This window comes from Macaca fascicularis, chromosome 16 (assembly GCF_037993035.2).
Source record: "Macaca fascicularis isolate 582-1 chromosome 16, T2T-MFA8v1.1".
NCBI lineage: Eukaryota > Metazoa > Chordata > Mammalia > Primates > Cercopithecidae > Macaca > Macaca fascicularis.
Window position 1 is genome coordinate 37,435,114 of NC_088390.1, and position 21,147 is coordinate 37,456,260.

At 36.1% G+C, this 21,147-nt stretch overlaps 1 protein-coding gene across 12 annotated transcripts in view; it reads left to right on the forward strand.

The window, feature by feature from the left end:
• The window catches only part of NF1 (neurofibromin 1), a 292,484-nt gene that overhangs the window by 132,055 nt on the left and 139,282 nt on the right, over positions 1-21,147 (forward strand). For 11 of the 12 annotated variants that reach the window (XR_012425488.1, XR_012425489.1, XM_074018949.1 and 8 more), the window contains 16 exons: positions 3,533-3,646; positions 6,163-6,242; positions 7,742-7,865; positions 9,394-9,549; positions 10,426-10,675; positions 11,209-11,282; positions 11,517-11,600; positions 13,141-13,581; positions 13,955-14,094; positions 14,380-14,502; positions 14,962-15,045; positions 16,185-16,301; positions 16,813-16,994; positions 17,115-17,326; positions 20,360-20,521; positions 20,667-20,770. Coding sequence is in view for 9 of the 12 variants with exons in the window: in XM_074018949.1 (XP_073875050.1) it covers positions 3,533-3,646; positions 6,163-6,242; positions 7,742-7,865; positions 9,394-9,549; positions 10,426-10,675; positions 11,209-11,282; positions 11,517-11,600; positions 13,141-13,581; positions 13,955-14,094; positions 14,380-14,502; positions 14,962-15,045; positions 16,185-16,301; positions 16,813-16,994; positions 17,115-17,326; positions 20,360-20,521; positions 20,667-20,770 (2,447 nt within the window). In the remaining 3 variants the exon portion in view is untranslated. Of the gene's footprint in view, positions 1-3,532; positions 3,647-6,162; positions 6,243-7,741; positions 7,866-9,393; positions 9,550-10,425; positions 10,676-11,208; positions 11,283-11,516; positions 11,601-13,140; positions 13,582-13,954; positions 14,095-14,379; positions 14,503-14,961; positions 15,046-16,184; positions 16,302-16,812; positions 16,995-17,114; positions 17,327-20,359; positions 20,522-20,666; positions 20,771-21,147 lie in introns of those variants that run through there. The other variant, XM_074018952.1, reaches the window with a different exon arrangement.

The window sequence follows — 21,147 nt, forward strand, 5'->3', positions numbered from 1 at the left end:
TACTAGCTATATGATTCGGGTGACTATTTAATCTTTCTATGCCTTAGTTTTCTCATCTGATATATTGGGATCATAATAGTTCTATCTCAGAGATACTGTTAAGAAAATTGAAATAGTACATAGAATGCTTTTAGGAACAATGCCTGGTACATAATAAGCACTAAATACATGTTAGCTATTATTGCTATTAATAAGATACAATTTAACACTAATATTATTAATGCACCAAATGTAATAGTTCTATATTGTGACTTTCATAGGATGACATGTTGAACCTTTGTTGAGCTTCTTGAGTCCCTGGAGAGCAGCATCAAGCAAGATTTCTTATCGCTTTGCTTAGTAACAGGCTTTTTAAAAAGTGTTAAGGTGCTTTTATTTCAGTGGCATGTTTTTCAAATTGCTGTAATACAGGGAGTTTATAACTACGTACCTATGGTTCCAAGAGTTCTATGAAACTTCATGAATTTTTTAAAAATGTGTATTTATGAGTAATTTTTCTTGGAGAGTGGAGAGGAGAGAAGAAAGAAAGAAAAAACATTCCCAAAGGCTCAGTGACCCCAAAAGAAGGTCTATGATACTTTACCCCTGAAAAACCCATTCAAATTTGAAAGTCTAATTAGAATAAACAGATCTTTGGCATGAAAAAATTCCTTAAAACCTGTCAGTGAAACTCTATAAAAATAACGAAATTCCCTTTCTCTTCATTCCTCTATTATGTGTCACAAGCTATTTGTGGCATTATTTCATCATGAAGGTCACATAATACTAGCACCACTCTGTTTACATGGCAATAATTCACTTTCAAAGCAGGCACCAAACTCACCAATGCCTTTTCCACTTGCTGTTTTCCAAGGATCTTTTAAAATGGAAATTATTTGCTTTGCTGCCATCTAGTGGTTAATACGTTTTCTCAAAGTAACGATGAGTACATTAAAATAAAAGATTCATTGTAAACATTTGACCGTTTTGTCTTTTACATAAAAATTCTGAGTCTTAGTCATTTAGGAAGACTGCAGGAATAATTATTAAATGGTCTCAATCATGGTATTTTTAAAGTAATATGATTTTGTCTTATTTTAGTACTCTCAATTTCTCAAGCCTCCTGATTACTCAGCTTGCATCGTTTCTTAGATCCCCCTGATCATTTCTCCACACTGAAGTTATGGCAATCTCTTTAAAAAGCAAATCTTATTATGCCCCCAATCAGCTTGAAACCTTTTAGTTGAAATTGCTTTTGCTTATGAAGACCAAACTCCAAATAGATCTGCAAAGTCGTGCAAAATCTTTCTCCCATCTACCATTTCTTCCACATGTAGCATTACATTTTTTGTCTTCCTTTACTCTATTCGTGATGGTCTTCCTTTCAATCTTTCTAACCACATGCCTTCATACCTCCCTTGCACTTGCTTTTCCCTCTGCCTAGAATCTGCCTACTTTTCACATAGTAATTCCTACTCATTCTAAGCTGTTGTCACTGCACTAAGGAAGCCTCCCTGACTAGGACACTTTCCCATGTTATAGGCTGTCATAGCAGCATGTACCTTTATAGCTCTTATGTGATTTGCATTTTTATACTTGTTGATCTGATTATTTTATTGATGATATCTTCCCCCATGAGACTACATGCTCATGGAGGATGGGAAACACATCTTCTGTTTTTCATTGTTGTATCTTTGGCATTCAATAAAAATTATTTGATTTTGAATGAATTTATATGAATGTCAGAAAATAAGCTAACGGTTTTGAATTACAGACATATTGGAGTGAGGGCTTACCTTAGTCATTATAATGGGGAAAAATCTATAGTTAGCAAAATAAAATATGGGACACAAGTTGCATTGACTTCGTATATTCTTTTTTTTTTTTTTTTTAGACAGAGTCTCACTGTATTGTCCAGGCTGGAGTGTGGTGGTGTGATCTCAGCTCACTGCAACCTCCGCCTCCTGGGTTCAAGTGATTCTCCTGCCTCCGCCTCCCGGGTAGCTGAGATTACAGGCATCCGTCACCACGCCGGCTAATTTTTGTAGTTTTGGGAGAGATGGGGTTTCTCCATGTTGGCCAGGCTTGTCTCAAACTCCTGACCTCAAGCAATCCACTTCCCTCGGCCTCCCAAAGTGCTGGGATTACAGGTGTGAGCCACCATGCCTGGCCGAACCATATATTCCTGAAGTGCAAATATATGCTTCCAAGTTAAGAGAAACATTTTAGTCTCTAAATAGGTAGGCATTTGGCAGGGCATGGTCACTCACACCTGTAATCTCAGCATGTTGGGAGGCCGAGGCAGGTGGATCACCTGAGATCAGGAGTTCGAGACCAGTCTGGCCAACATGGTAAACCCTGTCTCTAATAATAATGCAAAAATTAGCCAGACAAGGTGACGCACACCTGTAATCCCAGCTACTTGGGAGGCTGAGGCAGAAGAATCTGTTGAACCCAGGAGGCAGAGGTTGCAGTGAGCCAAGATCACACCATTGCACTCTGTTTAAAAAAAAAAAAAAAGTAGGCATTCACATTTATACACAAGGTTAATTTTCTTTGCTTAGTACACTATCTTTTTCCACAGTGAAAAGGACCAAAGTATGAGTATCTGACGATGTGAATTCTAGCCTTTGCTTTGTCAACAGCTGTGTGGATTTGGGCAGGACCTTTGTATGGGACAAGAGGGCCGTACAGGATAATCATGTGATCCTTATCCAACATGTGTGTCCTTTGCCTTTGATCACAATCATGTATAAGCTCAAAACCAGTAACTTCCAAACCAGAGATACGTTCTTAAGCCACTTGGCTATTGTTGGGAAAAAAAATTACTCCTCATATTATTGATGTAATTTTCAATGGAATTAGTGTTTTTGTTCTCCTTAGAATTTTCCCTGGACATTATTCACATTAATGAACAAGTATAGACGTGGATTAAAAGAATCCCTAACAAAAGAAGTTTTGTTTTAACAAAATTTTTATTTTATTGAGATAAAAATACCATACCCACATACCATAAAATTCACCATCTTAAAGTTTACAGTTTAGTTGTTTTCAGTATATTTACAAGGTTCTGCAACCATTACCACTATGTAATTCTAGAATATTTTTTTTTCTTTTTCTTTCTGTTTTTTTTTTTTCTTCAGACAGAGTCTCGCTCTGCCACCCAGGCTGGAGTGCAGTGGTGCAATCTCGGCTCACTGCAACCACCGCCTCCCAGCTTCAAGTGATTCTCTTGCCTCAGCCTTCCGAGTAGCGGGGACCACAGGTGCATGCCACCACACCTGGCAAATTTTTATATTTTTAGTAGAGTTAGGGTTTCACCATATTGGTCAGGCTGGTCTCAAACTCCTGACTTCAGGTGATCCACCTGCCACGACCTCCCAAAGTGCTGGGCTTACAGGCGTGAACCACCATGCCCAGCCTAGTTCTAGAACATTGTTATCACCGCTAAAAGAAACCTGGTACCCTTTAGCAGTCACTGTCTATTTCTTCCTCCTCCTAATATCTCTCGATTTATTTTTTTTTAATTGAAGTTTCGTTTTTCTCCTTGCAGAATCCAAGAAAACAGGGGCCCGAAACCCAAGGCAGTACAGCAGAGTTAATTACAGGGCTCGTCCAACTGGTCCCTCAGTCACACATGCCAGAGATTGCGCAGGAAGCAATGGAGGTAAGGGGAAAATGAATTCCAGGTTCTTGAAGGAAAGGTTGTAACTATGTACATTCATGATGTTCCTTTGGTGTGTGGTTTCTATGAGTAATAGGTAGATGTAATTTCTGGAAGTGGTATGTTTATGTCTATACATTGTTTTATAAAACTCCATGGAGAAAGAAGGGATTTACTTGCTTTATATCACATAGCAACAACATTGTACAAATTCTGATGCTTAATAAAATAGTTCGAGATTTTCTAATTGCAGTTGACTTTAACATTTTTAAAAATATTTTTACTAAATATTAAAAATATTGATTTTTAAATTGGGACATAATTCACATACCCTCAAGTTGAACATTTTAAGTAGTTCTTATTCACACAGTTGTGCAACTGTCACCACTCTCTAATCCATTAACATTTTTATCACCCCAGAAAGAAACTTGACTCCCCATTCCCTTATCCCTACCAACTACTAATCTATTTTCTGTCTCTGTGGCTTTGCTTGTTTTAGGTATTTCATTTAAATAGAATCATAGAATATGTGGCCTTTTATGTCTGGCTACCTTGACAATGTTTTCAGGGTTCATTTATGTTGTGGTATGAATCACTATTTTCTTCCTTTTTATTTCCAAATATTTCATTGTATGGATCTCAGTTTTGTTCATCTAGTTATCAGTTGGTGGACATTTGGTGTTTCTACTTTTTGGCTATTACGAATAATGCTGCTATGAACATTTGTGTAAAAGTCTATATGTGGACATATCTCTTAAGTATATAGGAGTGGAACTGCTAAGTCATGTGGTAACTCTGTTGAACTTTTGAGGAACTGTCAAACTCTTTTTCCAAAGCAGCTGTATCATTTTATATTCCTAATAAGAAGATATGAAGGTTTTAATATTTCTGCATCCTTGCTAATACTTGTTATAATGTGCCTTTTTGATTATAGGCATCCTAATGTACATACTATAAAAATGTTTATACATACCCAGTAAAACTATTTATAAAAAATGTTTTAGCACTTATGTAATCATTGGTTCCATTTGTGTACATTGCTATTGGTACCATAAATGGATACATTTCTTGTAGTCTTTTTGGAAGGCTATTTGGCAGAAGCTATACAAACATTTCATTTTTTGTACAAATAATTTCTAGCACTTTAAAAATCTTATGAATATAACTCAAAAGGAAAAAGCTGCACACATAGGTACTTATTGCTCTTAATTATAATACGAGAATATTAGAGCTTTATTTACTGGGAGGAGAATGGGCTAATACTCAATAATGAGAATGGTATTTTAACTTGGTGAGCTGTTAAACATTTATTAAAACATATAGATCACACAGCAATGTGGAAAAATATGAAATGTCAAGTTGAGTATACTGTGTTTATGGCTTTGTTAAAACATGGAAAATACAAAAAAAGAAGGCAACATGAAAAGAAAATTAAAGCCTGGAAAAGGCTAACACGTTTTCTTTCAATATATATTTTTAAAGTTTTATCAAACAAAAATATAGAGAATTTGTCACTTGAAAAAACTACTGGCAGTAAATTGTACCAAGTTTTTGTACAATAGTAGCAAAATTGAATTTTAATTTGTGTTGTTTTTCCTTGATACGAGAGCTATAAATTATATAGCTTTTTAAGATTCTCACAATTAATTGCAATTTTCATTAAATATCTCAAAGTACTTACAATAAAAATGTTTGAAATAAGATAATGCGGGTCTGGCCTTTATATGTTGATATGTTGACCAAGGACTGAAAGAAATGTCCAGAGCTTCAGTGTCTGCTGGGTCGGGGGTGGAGGGGTGTGGGAAGAATGTAAATTGGGATTGTAGAATTGGAGTTAAGATAGGATCCGTTTGAAGGAAGGGTTTGTGTTTTATTTTTCATATCTTTGATGGTTTTATGTAATAATCTATTCATATGTTGTATATTGTAAGTGAATTATTTAATTCCTGTTAATGTTCTCTGAGCCAGATTCCAATTTCAGTTCTGTGGTCAACTGAAATACTTTAGAATGGATAATCTGCTATGAAATACAAAATCCATTTTGCTTCCTCTCTCTTGATTTTGAAAAATAATTGCTCTTTTCTGTTACAAAAGACTTTGTGGCAAGTGAGACAATATTTACTTATCTTTTGCTGTATGTATTAATTTTGGCAAGCCCTTCTTACTTGGGGATTAACTTTTTGTTTCATAGAGTTCTTTACTATCTATTGAAATTATTTTGTTTGTTTCTTAAAGCAGTTTTTACAGTTATATATTGTTCCAAATTCATCATTTAGCTTTATATGTGCATGCCAGTTAGAGTCAGGATGATGGGAATAAAATTATTTCATGCTGCCTGTATTATTCCCTAGAGGTTTGTGTTCACCAGAGTTTCTCTCTTAACCTTTTACTATATATTGAAACTACAAATGAAATAGCTCAATTTCTTAGCATTTATAAAATAAGTACTCCAGTGTTATGTTTACCAAAAATGTTTGAGTGAGTCTTCTGTTTGTCTTTCTCTTTTTTAAAAAATTCAGGCTCTGCTGGTTCTTCATCAGTTAGATAGCATTGATTTGTGGAATCCTGATGCTCCTGTAGAAACATTTTGGGAGATTAGGTATATGTACTTTTATTTTTTAAATTCAACTTTTAAATTTTATTTTGTATTTTTTGTCTTGAAATATTAACTCTGTAGTACTTAGTATATTGTAAAACTGGGTTTTATGGTTTTGTATTTTATTTGACTTCAAATTATTAGAATTTCTTGTTTTAACTTATAAGAAAAGTATCATAGCAATTTAGAAAATAAAGTTTAAGAATAGTGCTAAGTTTTGTCACCCTAACATAAGTACTGTTGTTTATTACTTTTTTCAGATTTCAATGTGGTTACTACTGTATTTTAATAGATTTTCATAGTTATAAGCCTAGAATGATAAAATTTTGTAACAATACTGTTTTTTCAGTTTTTTAAACTATGATCTTTTGTAAACTTTCTGTAATACCAGTGCTTTTAATGAATGAATTAATAATGGACACCTGCTTAGAAGAAAAAAATATATACAGAATTTTGTGGTCTACTTCCTAGATTATATAAATCATTACATTTTAATGAGCATGAAGTCACCACACTGAGGAAAATGTAAATGTGTAAACCTCAAGTTTGCCATTATCTTATAAGAATGGGTGTGCTAAGTTACTTGGCAGCTGAATTAAACCTTACTCTAGAGTAGTGCTCTCCACTAGTAATATAATGAGAACCCCATATGTTAAAGTTTTTTTACTTACTACATTAAAGAGTAAAAAGAAGCAGGTAAAAATAATTGTAATAATGTTTTATTAACCCAGTGTATATTATCTATAATATAATTTCAACATGTAATCAATTTAAAAGTTATTAATGACATTTCATTCTCTTTTTTAAATAAAGTATTCAAACTTTGGTGTGTCTTTTATCCTTACAGCACATTTCAATTTGAACAGGCCACACTTAAAGTGCTCAGTAGCCATGTGTGGCTGGCTAGTGGCTACCATGTTAGACAGTGCAGCTCTGGAGTAGGGATCAGAAAATTTTTCTCTAGAAGACCAGATAATAAATATTTTAGGCTTTGTGGGTCATACAGTTTCCGTCATAACCATTCAGTTCTGCCTTTGGAGCATGAAAGTTGCCACAGACATGTGAATGAACGGGCATGGCTGTGTTTAACTAAAACTTTATATACAATAGCAAGTGATAGGCTGGATTTGGTCTGTGGATGGTAGCTTGCAGACCCCCACTGTGGAGCACTGGGTTTATAGGCAGTCTCTGCTGTGCATATGGTTTATTGTTTCTTCTTATGTCCACTGCACGGATGAGTTACATGGATAGAAACACTGGAAGTTTAATGAAACATAGGGAGCTTATAAATAAATACTTGCTTTTTTTCTATAACCTATGGACATACTTCCTTTGATTATAATGCTGTTGACACTTTGATAACTGTTTCTCTAAAGCCCTACAAGGGAAACTAAGCTTCTCTAAACTTGTATTCATTATGGGAGAATGCCATTCTTATGTCTGGTTATATCTGCATTAAGTTATTGATGATGCTAGTAACAATGAACTTTATGTTACCGCAGCTCACAAATGCTTTTTTACATCTGCAAGAAATTAACTAGTCATCAAATGCTTAGTAGCACAGAAATTCTCAAGTGGTTGCGGGAAATTTTGATCTGCAGGAATAAATTTCTTCTTAAAAATAAGGTAAGCAAAATGACATATTTAAAAAATGGAAGAATATTTGGAATGGTAATGGTGAGAGATTAAGAAAGTGTTTTATAGCCAAATTAGATTCTATTTCAGCTCCCCCTTCCTCCCAATGTTCTCAAAAGGAAATATATGTGCAGAGGACAATGGCTGGTAAATCAGCATTTTAAAAATTATTCTGAGGCTTTAGCCTTAAAACCACACTGTTGATGAATTCTAGTTCTAGTTGAGTTAAATAGGTCTATCTGGGGCAGTCCTAGGAAAAATGGGGGCTGCTATAACTAAAGTAGCTGGTGAGGAGCATATTCTGTCTCTACTCTCAAGTTCATACATAAGACATAATTCATACATAAAATTTATTTTAACATATAGCTTCTATAATTTAAGAATTCTATTATGGCATAGATTTGGGAGTACTTGATTTAATTAGTTTTTGTCCAGTTCTAGAATAATAGCTCTGAGAGATCGTAAAGGCCTAGATATCATGGCTAGACTAGTCCAGAGAATTATCTATCAAGAACCAAAAGGGAAGGAGTTGAGGGTTCTCAATCTAGATTTATTTCTATTCCTCCAATAAGGGTTTCACCTCTTGAAAGTATCAGGAGACTTCTTTGTTGGGGTGGAGTGAAATGTTTTGATTCTGAACTATTGAAACATGGTGAGGTTGTGGAGGATAGAGAAGAGCCTTAAATTTCTTTTAAAATATAGTTTCTGTAATTAATCTATTTAGGAATTCTGTTATGGCCTAGTTTTCAGAGTACTTGATTTAATGAGGTTTTATCTGGTACTAGAAGCATAACTGTGAAAAACCTTAAATGTATGAAACTCATATCCTTTTCAGTGTTTTACAGCTTGTTATTAATAAATTGCCTCTTTTCGGAAATAGACTAATGGTAAAGTGGGTTTATTCACATGTGGCTTATTTGATGTGTTAATGTAGTGGAATTTGGCATTATTCCAAAGATACGGAAAGAGATTAGACTTCAGACTTTCATGCCCTTGCCTATGGTGTAATCTCCAGAATGCGAGTATGAGGAATCCAATAATGAATTCCTAGGGCCCTGGTAGGCGCAGTCACTCTTGTGACATACTTGGTGTATATACCAGGGTTAATTACTGGTCCATAAAAACTTAATCTCAAGAGTCAATTTCTGGTTATCCCAACATGACACAGTATAAAATCTTACAGAAAAAAAATATTTGTCATTGAGATGGAATTACAGTTCATACAGTAGTTTTACATTGTTGATGTTTTATTTATGTTTATGTGAGACTTAATTTATATTTGTAGAATCTACTGTTTCTGATGATTTAGAGAATGGGAAACTGAAAGAAATTTTAAAGACATTAAGTAAACCTTATTTGTTCTAATGGGTTTCTAGTGAATCTCCTTCAAGTTGGGGCATAGACATTGAGAGGAGAGGTTTTTTAGGAGAGTCTCAAACAGGAAGACAACTCAAATTAAGTGTTTCTTCCTCTTGGTTGTCAGTGCTTCATTAAAGCTTATTTATTTCTTTTTTTCTAGCAGGCAGATAGAAGTTCCTGTCACTTTCTCCTTTTTTATGGGGTAGGATGTGATATTCCTTCTAGTGGAAATACCAGTCAAATGTCCATGGATCATGAAGAATTACTACGTACTCCTGGAGCCTCTCTCCGGAAGGGAAAAGGGAACTCCTCTATGGTCAGCTTCTTCTGTACTTTTCCTGTATCATTTTATGTGCTCTGTTTGTTTTCTGAATGAACTTCGGTAAATTTCATCTAGGTATATAGTGTAATAGTGAAAAACTGCTTAGAATCTAGTTCTATTACTGCTCTTTGGGGAACTTTGGGCAAGTTCATAACATCCTTATTCCTCAGTTCCTCAACTTTAAAATGGGGACAGTAATAGTTCCTGCCCCAGAGTTGTTAAAGAGGGATAAATAAAAGGATGTGTAAATAGTACTTGACACTTACAAGCTATATCTGATAATTATAATTATTATAAACCTCCACTCCATAAAAAACCCATTCATACAACAGAAGTATAGAATTTGTACCAGCTAACAAAGGTACAGATTTACAGGGATAAAAACAAAGTATTTTGCTTCATGTGAAAGATAAGTGTTTCTGTGATTTGTGTTTGTATGTATAATTTCTTTTAAATCATATTTCAAGTGAAAATATCAGATCGTTACAGAAGAGTTTATTTTCCAAACCAAAACTTTTTTCATCTTTAATTTTTAACATAACCTTGTTAGGGAAAAAAACACCTAAGCAGTATGGTATTTACTATTGTCTGTTTTACTTGTAGAATTTGCATTTTCTTTTTTACCAGTTTTCTTCTCTATTTCATGTTTGGGGAATAAGTAATTCAGAATCAAGTATATCTGCTACAGCTATATTTAGTTCTTGTTTATGCCCTTGTTTCAATGAGTGCTACAGTGTACTTATTACTTCCCTACACACACACACACACACACACACACACACACACACACACACAGTTGATTGCATTGTTGGGTTTTATATATAAAATTACCCAAGTTGCAAATATATGTCTTCCACCCTTGACTGTCAGGATAGTGCAGCAGGATGCAGCGGAACCCCCCCGATTTGCCGACAAGCCCAGACCAAACTAGAAGTGGCCCTGTACATGTTTCTGTGGAACCCTGACACTGAAGCTGTTCTGGTTGCCATGTCCTGTTTCCGCCACCTCTGTGAGGAAGCAGATATCCGGTGTGGGGTGGATGAAGTGTCAGTGCATAACCTCTTGCCCAACTATAACACATTCATGGAGTTTGCCTCTGTCAGCAATATGATGTCAACAGGTAAATGTGAATAGTGGTTTTTTTTACTCAGTCTGCCTCAAAGCACATGGCATCTGATTGTGAGAATGTATTTAAGGTCACTACTTTGTAAGTTTACAGGGGAAATTCAAATAGCTTACTTGAAATCCTTCTCTGAACAAAGTAAGATGAAAATAAAAAGCATTTGAAATAAATTGTTAGTCTCCTACTGAGTTGTTAATATGCTATACATTTTAAAAATAACTGGCAGTGTATGTTACTATCAGTTATGATTATGTAATTTACTCTGCCTAAGTTGTAGATAGTGAAGTTTTATGAACATTGGCATATGTTTCGAGTAAATTATAGGTGGGAATAGTTATTTTATTCTGTGGACATTGTAGAGTCCAAGATAAGTACCTTTCTTCTGAGGTTAGTGAAAGGAAGTTTTTGGCTTTATCATTTGAAGCATTTGCTCTACTCTTCCTACTCTGCCTTTTGGGTGGGGCTTAGGTTCTCCATTGGCAGGCAGGGCTCTAAGTGCAGTAACTTGATTTGCTGTTGTATTTGCTTAGGAAGAGCAGCACTTCAGAAAAGAGTGATGGCACTGCTGAGGCGCATTGAGCATCCCACTGCAGGAAACACTGAGGTATGCCCTTAGCAACAGAGACACCCCTTCCAGGCACCCACCCTCAATTTTGGAAGCCTCTTGTTACGTATGTGTGATCAGGAATAGCTTTTGAAGTAAATCTAAGATATGTGCATATTACAAGTATAATATCTGAGTATTTAATATACCTCAAGTTTGAAACTTGACTGTTGCTCATGAATGTTTAGCTCTAGACTTAAAGTTGTTTTCAAGTGATAACTGCCTTCATTTTAGGCTTGGGAAGATACACATGCAAAATGGGAACAAGCAACAAAACTAATCCTTAACTATCCAAAAGCCAAAATGGAAGATGGCCAGGTAAGTTTATAAAGTTACAAACTTTATATTTGTAGAATCTACTGTTTCTGATGATTTAGAGAATGGGAAACTGAAAGAAATTTTAAAGACATTAAGTAAACCTTATTTGTTCTAATGGGTTTCTAATAGAAACCCATTTCTATTGGGTTTTGTCTATTAATTGATCTGCTAAATATATGTACTTCACTTTGGTAATCTTTCATGAGTCACTCAGTAAAGTAAGCATATAGTTGTCTGAAGACTGATGTTTAATTGTGGTTTATCTAGACCTGTACTTTGTAATATGGTAGCCACTAGCATGTGTGATGATTTAACTTAAATTTTAACATAATTAAAATTAAATAAAATTTAGTTCCTCAATCATATAGTAGCCACATTGCAAGTACCCAGTAGCCACATTTGACAATTACTTACTCTGTTGGACAGCAGAGAGAAAATGTTCCCATCGCCACAGAAATACTGGGCAGCATTCCTAGAGACTGTTGGTTGCAGAGACCATTTCTTTACCTTTTCTTGCTCTTCCTCCCTTCATCAGGGTGTTTCACAGAATTTTCAGAAAAGGAGCAACAGAGGCAGAGAAGAGTTAACATGGAAACAATTCATTTTGCTATTTTGTTAGGTATTCTAATTAAGGAATGTCTTAGGCAGTAGATTGAGCCCATAGAGTAAATGAAATTTTAAAATGTGGACAGTTCATTCAACTATTACTATTCACTGTGTTACCCGTTACTTTGGAAATTAATGATCAGTTGGTGTTTGTGTGTACTTGATTTGTAATGTTCATATTGCTCTCATTATTAGATGATTTATAAAAACTGGTTATTCCTCCATTTTTTTGGTCATGCTTAATTACAATAAGAAAAAAGTTACATTTTTGTGAAGCAAAATTATGTACCTAATACCTTTATTTGAAGGGGACATGTAGCTTTAGAATGAAAGCTTTTGGAGGGTTTAATATAATATATAATTACATGCCATACAATTCACCCATTTAAATTATCCAATTCAGTGACTGTTTTTAGTATATTCACAGAGTTGTGCAACCATCAACACAATCAAGTTTTAGAACAATTTCATCAATTGAGAAAAAAACCCTGTACCCTTTAGCTATCTCTGCCTCTAACCACCCCCCACCCGCTTTCTTGCCTCTCTTCCCCTAACTTCTCCAGCCCTAGGCAACCACGAATCTACTTTCTGTCTCTGTAGATTTGCCTATTCTGGATATTTTCTGTAAATGGAATTAATAGAATATGCGGGCTTTTGTGATTAGCTTCTTTCACTTAGCATAATGTTTCCAAGGTTCATCCATGTGAAATCAAAGCTTTTTGAAAGAAATTTGATACTCGGGTGATTATATTAGTATATGATAAAAATAAATCAGTGGCTCTTTAAAAATGTGTATGGTAATTTTGGGGGTTGATTTTAATGTATTTTTTACATTTTTTGTACTTTTGTCATGGAATAAATGTTGGATAAAGAATAATTTGTCAAGTCTCAACTAAGGTTTAATTCATGCTTTGCACAAAAATTTTGTGTTTAGGCTGCTGAAAGCCTTCACAAGACCATTGTTAAGAGGCGAATGTCCCATGTGAGTGGAGGAGGATCCATAGATTTGTCTGACACAGACTCCCTACAGGAATGGATCAACATGACTGGCTTCCTTTGTGCCCTTGGGGGAGTGTGCCTCCAGCAGAGAAGCAATTCTGGCCTGGCAACCTATAGCCCACCCATGGGTCCAGTCAATGAACGTAAGGGTTCCATGATTTCAGTGATGTCCTCAGAGGGAAACGCAGATACACCTGTCAGCAAATTTATGGATCGGCTCTTGTCCTTAATGGTGTGTAACCATGAGAAAGTGGGACTTCAAATACGGACCAATGTTAAGGATCTGGTGGGTCTAGAATTGAGTCCTGCTCTGTATCCAATGCTATTTAACAAATTGAAGAATACCATCAGCAAGTTTTTTGACTCCCAAGGACAGGTAAAGTGTTCTCTTTTTTATTTTTCACCTTTCCCTATGAATAGAGTGACGTGTTTGAAACAAGCCTTTTTCTTTGAGATTATTTAAATTAGGTACTCATAGTTTTTAAAAATTTCCAAAAAATTGCAGAAAGAAGAGTCATCTCAATGTAGGGGTCAGCTTGCCTCTTAGGAACTCTGGTGTGTACATGTGCCTGAGGGTATACGTGCCTTGTGTATGGGTACGAGTGTCTTCGTATATCTGTATGCTTGTTTGGCTCTGTGCCTGTGGGTGCACTTACTCTGTGTGTTTAGATCAGTCAGTTTCATCTCTCTAGGGGGTCTGTCTTGTGGGCATTGATGGCAAATCTTTAATGTATTTGTTCTTTCTATAGGTTTTATTGACCGATACCAATACTCAGTTTGTAGAACAAACCATAGCTATAATGAAGAACTTGCTAGATAATCATACCGAAGGCAGCTCTGAACATCTGGGGCAAGCTAGCATTGAAACAATGATGTTAAATCTGGTCAGGTAAGCGTTCTACTGAAATATAGCAGAAACATTTTAAGAGATAAGAAAAACCTCTTACACATTGATATTGGTGGTAATTGATAAAATAATTTGCCATTCTTTACTGCACACAAACTAGGGTGTGACAATAAGGTAACCAGAAGTTGTGTATGTTCTTTTCTAAATAAATATCTTATTGTTTTCGAACTTAAATTTAATTCATTTTACTTGATGACTAAAGTACTTTGAATGCCTTCTCCTTTGTCTATATCTGATAATTTTTTTATTGTTTCTATGTCTATATAGGTATGTTCGTGTGCTTGGGAATATGGTCCATGCAATTCAAATAAAAACGAAACTGTGTCAGTTAGTTGAAGTAATGATGGCAAGGAGAGATGACCTCTCATTTTGCCAAGAGATGAAATTTAGGTGAGTTCTCAAAAGAGCAGTGTAGGGTCTTGTAAATCTTAATATGTTCAATGAAGTACAGGAAAAGAGTAGATACATGGTTATTGGTAGAAAGGAGGACATGAAAAGAGAGCAATTTACATGTTTGTTTTTCTCTATATCTCTTCTCAAATTTCCCTAAGCTTTGTGCCTGTGACAGTGCTCCCTTTTTCTAAAACTATGCTATAATTGAGCTAAGAATTTGATTCTGTTTCCAATCTGATACCATAACTAAGGGCCATGATGGAGGGTAAATATCGATGTTGCTTGTTCCCTTCTGGCTTTTATGTCTGTGATAGCGGTATCTCTTTTATAAAGTCATCATGTCACTTAGGTTATCTGGGAAATTATTTGCACTATAAGAAATCTTACATGACTAAAGGTGTGTGTGTGGCTTCAAAAAAATTGTTTGCTGTTTCTCTTTCCTCCACCATTCTATAGGAATAAGATGGTAGAATACCTGACAGACTGGGTTATGGGAACATCAAACCAAGCAGCGGATGATGATGTAAAGTGTCTTACAAGGTAAAAAAGAGAATGACCTTCAAGTATGAGTGGGTTTTACTGTGAGAATTATAACTACTTCATTATAGCTTTATACTTGTATTTTATGTGTATTTAAACTTTTTAGATGTCAAACTTTTGTGTTTGAAATATGTGAAGACACTAATCTTTATTACTGCTTTTTTTTGACTGATAGACTTTCAGTAAAAATAAATGTGAAAGAGCGATATGTTTGGGAAGTTAGTGTTGCTAGGTTATGAAGAATAGTATAGAGTTATTGGGAAATAAGATACATAAAGCTTCAGATTGCATTTATGTTATGATTAGATAAAGGTATTACTTGAGGAACTCATTGTGTTGAATCTTTCTAAGAAATAATTGATTTCCTGATTCAAGCACCAGAGACAGAAAAAAAAGGAAATAATTAAGTCTGCTTTAATGATAAATACTTATTGACACATATCAGAAAGTGATTAAACACTATGGACTGTATAATAAGCATTCACATATGTTTCTTTGACCAAGCCAAGCTTTATAATACAGTCTTCTCTCAGGATCTGTCAGGGATTAGTTCCAGGAACCACTCCCCAAACCGCTCCCCACATCTCACTCCCATGAACACTAAAATCCACAGATGCTCAAGTCTCTGACGTAAAATGTCATAGTATTTGCATATACACTGTGCACATCCTCCCATATATTTTAAATTATCTTTCGATTACTTATAATATCTAATACAATATAAATGTTATATAAATAGTTGTTATATCATATTGTTTAGGGAATAACAACAAAGAAAAATCTGCACATGTTGAGTGCAGATGAAACCCTACTTTTTTTTCCCCCAACTTTCTTCAGTCCATGGTTGGATGAATCCATGGATATAGAACTCACTAATAGAGAGGGCTAATTGTACATTCTAAATTTAAGGTAGTCATTTTGCCAAGATTACTTTGTAGAAAGTAAGTATTACCTTCTCCCCATTTGAGATGATTTTGTATTCTGGGATCTGCATATTAACTCAAATTATTTGGGTTGTGCTAATAATTTGTTTAATGAAATAGATATTTCCTAAGGCTTATATCCGTTAGTACGAGGTTTATTTGAGGGGAAGCAAAAGAGCCTGAAAGATTTATGGTCTCTAAATTTTTTTTTTCCAGAGATTTGGACCAGGCAAGCATGGAAGCAGTAGTTTCACTTCTAGCTGGTCTCCCTCTGCAGCCTGAAGAAGGAGATGGTGTGGAATTGATGGAAGCCAAATCACAGTTATTTCTTAAGTAAATTTCGGTCACCAAAAAACATAAAGCAAAAAGCAAATAAAGCCCCCCACCACACACACAAAAACAAGTAATCCCCATGACAGGACTAGGATAGGAAAAAAAACTGTGTTTTGTGATTTTTTTAAAGAAAATAATATGATCAGTGAAATTTTACTTATAATAAAACCCAAATTGCTTCATTAAGTCATTTACAAAAGTGACATTGTCTAAGCTGTTTGGACCACTAATTTTATATACTAAACATTAAAAGTGACACATTTAACCAGGTTACATTACATCTATTTGATGCTTATGTTATGAAGGGTATACTAGGCTATATCAGCTAAAATCATGTCCAACATAGCACACTTCATAATGAGCCACCCTGGCTGATTATCCTGAGAGAGGAGAGAAACAGTTAACCCAGGGCCAGTCACACCATGCACATATGATTGTTTTGGAATGTCTGGTTAGCTTTCTAGTTGATACGGCCTTCCCTACGTAAAGGTCGGTTTTTTTTATTTCTCAGATACTTCACATTATTTATGAACCTTTTGAATGACTGCAGTGAAGTTGAAGATGAAAATGCACAAACAGGTGGCAGGAAACGTGGCATGTCTCGGAGGCTGGCATCACTGAGGCACTGTACAGTCCTTGCAATGTCAAACTTACTCAATGCCAACGTAGACAGTGGTCTCATGCACTCCATAGGTGAGATCAAAAGAAAGTTTCATTTAGAAATACAAAACCTAGAGAACTGGCATTTAAGATAAGCAAAAATTACTTCAGCAAGGCCATGTTAGTAAATTGGCATCTGTTTGTCCACATTAGGCTTAGGTTACCACAAAGATCTCCAGACAAGAGCTACATTTATGGAAGTTCTGACAAAAATCCTTCAACAAGGCACAGAATTTGACACACTTGCAGAAACGGTATTGGCTGATCGGTTTGAGAGATTGGTGGAACTGGTCACAATGATGGGTGATCAAGGAGAACTCCCTATAGCGATGGCTCTGGCCAATGTGGTTCCTTGTTCTCAGTGGGTAAGTGCATAGAGTAAGCGGGAAAGAAAAGTGCCTGGCATATAGCAAATCCTTCAGACTATATTTGTTCAGTAAGTGTTTGTTGAATGAATGGGTAAAACTTTAGGGCCAGAATAAATCTTTTTTTTTTTTTTTTTTTTTTGGAGATGGGGTCTCGCTCTGTCTCCTAGGCTGGAGTGCAGTGGCCCAGTTTCGGCTCACTACAACCTCCGCCTCCTGGGTTCAAGCAATTCTCCTGCCTCAGCCTCCCAAGTAGCTGGGAGTACAGGCATCCGCCACCACTCCTGGCTAATTTTTTGTATTTTCAGTAGAGACGGGGTTTCACCATATTGGCCAGTCTGGTCTCGAACTACTGACCTTGTGATCCGCCCACCTCGGCCTCCCAAAGTGCTGGGATTACAGGCTTGAGCCACCGCACCCGGCCCAGAAGAAATCTTAGAAGATGTTTAGTTAGGTGATTTTTCAGCTGTAGGGAAATGGTTGGCACCACTAGACCTGACTGGTGTTCTGTATCTTTCCATCCTACTAAAAAGTTCCGTTTAAACACTGATTAAAAATCGCTGATCTACTCTGGAGTCTTCATATATTTGATAAGGTAATTAGGTTAAACCTAATTTTAGTTAGTTGTTGCAACACTGGAGCTGGAATCCACAATTTGTGCCTGTGTACTACCTCCAGTTTGCTGTTCTTTTCCCCAGAATGTCTTATACAATTTTTTAAAAATGTAAGTACTTTTTATTTGCATTTGATATTATGATATTTGTTTTAAACACTAAAAACATCATATGGCTATTAGGTCTCTCTCTTAATTTAATGAAAAATTTTCCTAAAATCACATCATTCTTAATACATGCTAAAACGTTGAGAAGGGTTGTTGTTGCTTTCCAGTGTTAAAAGGCTATTTGCTTTTTATTGTACCAAAACTGATTTCAGTTGTAGTAAATTATGACTAATAAGGTAATCTGTCGTCGTTATACCTGTACTTAAAGTAAAATTTTTTATACCTGTACTTAAAGTAGAATTAAAACTCCTTATCCTGTCCTACAAGGCTCTACCTGATCTGGGCCCTGCCTCAGAGATCTCTAACATCATCTTATGCTATTTTCTTTCTTGTTCACCAAAGCCACACCAGCTACCTTTCTGTCCCTCCTTGTTAGACTTGTTTCTGCCTTAGAGCACCCTTGCTTCTGCCACCACCTGAAATGCTTCTTCTCTGGTATTTTATTTTGGTGAGAACACGTAGCATGAGATCTACCCTCTAACAGATTTTTAAGTGTATAATACAGTATTGCTGTCTGTAGGCACAATGCTGCACAGCAGATCTCTAGAACTTACCTTGTATAACTGAAATTTTACACTCATTGATTAGCAACAGCCCCAAATTATTGAAACCTTCTTGAAGCCTAAAATTAGTTCACAGATGTTCAAATGTTTTGAAAATGGATGTTCTGAATTATCTTATTAGCACCTATTTATAATTAGCCATGAAAATACTCAGTAATTTTTTAAATTAAGAATCAGTTAAGGGCCAGGTGTGGTGGCTCACACCTGTAATCCCAGCACTTTGGGAGGCCCTAGGTGGGTGGATCACAAGGTCAGGAGATCGAGACCATCCTGGCTAACACTGTGAAACCCTGTCTCTACTGAAAAAAAATACAAAAAAATTAACCGGGCGTGGTGGCAGACGCCAACAGTCCCAGCTACTCGGGAGGCTGAGGCAGGAGAATGGCATGAACCCGGGAGGTGGAGCTTGTAGTGAGCCAAGATCACACCACTGCGCTCCAGCCTGGGTGACAGAGCGAGACTCCGTCTCAAAAAAAAAAAAAAAAAAATTGAGTTAAGTTCAAGTAGCTTTAATTCGTTGAGTTTTATATTAAATGACTTTGAGAAGGAATTTTCTGTTAGGCCAGATCTCACCTATAACATTATTGTAATCCTGGGATCAGGCAAGAATTAGAGAGCTATGGGCCATGATCCTGGCCTTTGTTGTTACTGCTTGAGGATTGAGGCATCTTTTTATAGCTTCCCCTATTCTCTATAAATTTCTTCTTATCATGTGATTAAACAGTGGTTTACCATTAGATCATTTTTTCTTGAGTGTACCCCAAACTGCTTTACTACAGGGAGTTATAAAGGATGTCATTTAGGTAATAGATAGGAATTTCAGCCCTCATCCTTACACCTCTAGCTTTGTATGTAAATCTGACTGATCTCTGGGTTCTTTTTTTTTTTTTTTTTTTTTTTGAGACGGAGTCTCGCTCTGCTGCCCAGGCTGGAGTGCAGTGGCCGGATCTCAGCTCACTGCAAGCTCCGCCTCCCAGGTTCACGCCATTCTCCTGCCTCAGCCTCCCAAGTAGCTGGGACTACAGGCGCCCGCCACCTCGCCCGGCTAGTTTTTTGTATTTTTTAGTAGAGACGGGGTTTCACTGTGTTAGCCAGGATGGTCTCGATCTCCTGACCTCGTGATCCGCCCGTCTCGGCCTCCCAAAGTGCTGGGATTACAGGCTTGAGCCACCGCGTTCCTTTTCTTCCTGATTTCTCAAAAATCCTATAGTCTTTCTGTTTTTGTCATGTCTCTGCCTAGTATATATTCAGTATTCACTGAGTTCCCCTGACTGTATGAGAAGAGAGTAGAACTCTTCTGATCATCAGTCTTATTTCTGCTCTGTGCAAATGCTTGTACAAATCAAACTAAATTCTTTGCTGTCATCTTCTGTTTCTGTTCTCTTTCATTTTGTGATGTAATTTGAGCTGAATCTTGGAGGTTTTGTCTCCTGGTAAAGCCTAGGCCTCTCTCAATAGCTTTCACCAGTTAATCCTTGGAATTAACAGCTATTGTAGACATCGTATATAGTCATCTATCATAAACAATATACACAGTTAAATCTCAGGATAAATATTAATCAGTCACCATTTGCCTTAATTTAGCAAGTGGTTGTCAACTTTGGGTTTACATTTTTGCTACTCTTTAGCTTTCTACCTAAGAACAAAAATGGGATTGTTTGCGCTAAGCTGATTTTGTTTTGTTCTCAGGATGAACTAGCTCGAGTTCTGGTTACTCTGTTTGATTCTCGGCATTTACTCTACCAACTGCTCTGGAACATGTTTTCTAAAGAAGTAGAATTGGCAGACTCCATGCAGACTCTCTTCCGAGGCAACAGCTTGGCCAGTAAAATAATGACGTTCTGTTTCAAGGTTTGTATCATTCATTTTGTGTGCGTGTGTGTGCTGACATATGTCAAGTAATGATTATGTACAGAATGTGCAGGACTGATTGTCTTCTTTTAAGGTAAAATATATGGAGCAGGCATAATCAACTCCTACTCATGCATTTCTGTAGGTATATGGTGCTACCTATCTACAGAAACTCCTGGATCCTTTATTACGAATTGTGATCACATCCTCTGATTGGCAACATGTTAGCTTTGAAGTGGATCCTACCAGGTTTGTCATCTTTTCACATAGAACTGCTCTGGTTTTTTTTGTTTTGTTTTGTTTTGTTTTGTTTTTTACATGAAGCAAGGCCTCTTCTCCCCTTGATCATTAAAATTAGTTTTTAATTATAAAAGTTATATACAAATACACTTTGATGATATCTGTAATTTTTTTTAAGGTATCCTTTTTTTTTATTTGCCTTAGATCCAGGGACAGACTGGAGAAAGGTGTCTTTGACTTCCACCTCCAGAGACTGTTACTAGTTAAGTCTATTCCACTGTCATTTTTCCATGCATTTGCATATTCATATACAATCACTCACCTGCATACTCTTTTTCTAACTCACTTCTCCTATGATGAGGAGTGACTTAGGAGAAGGGAAAGAG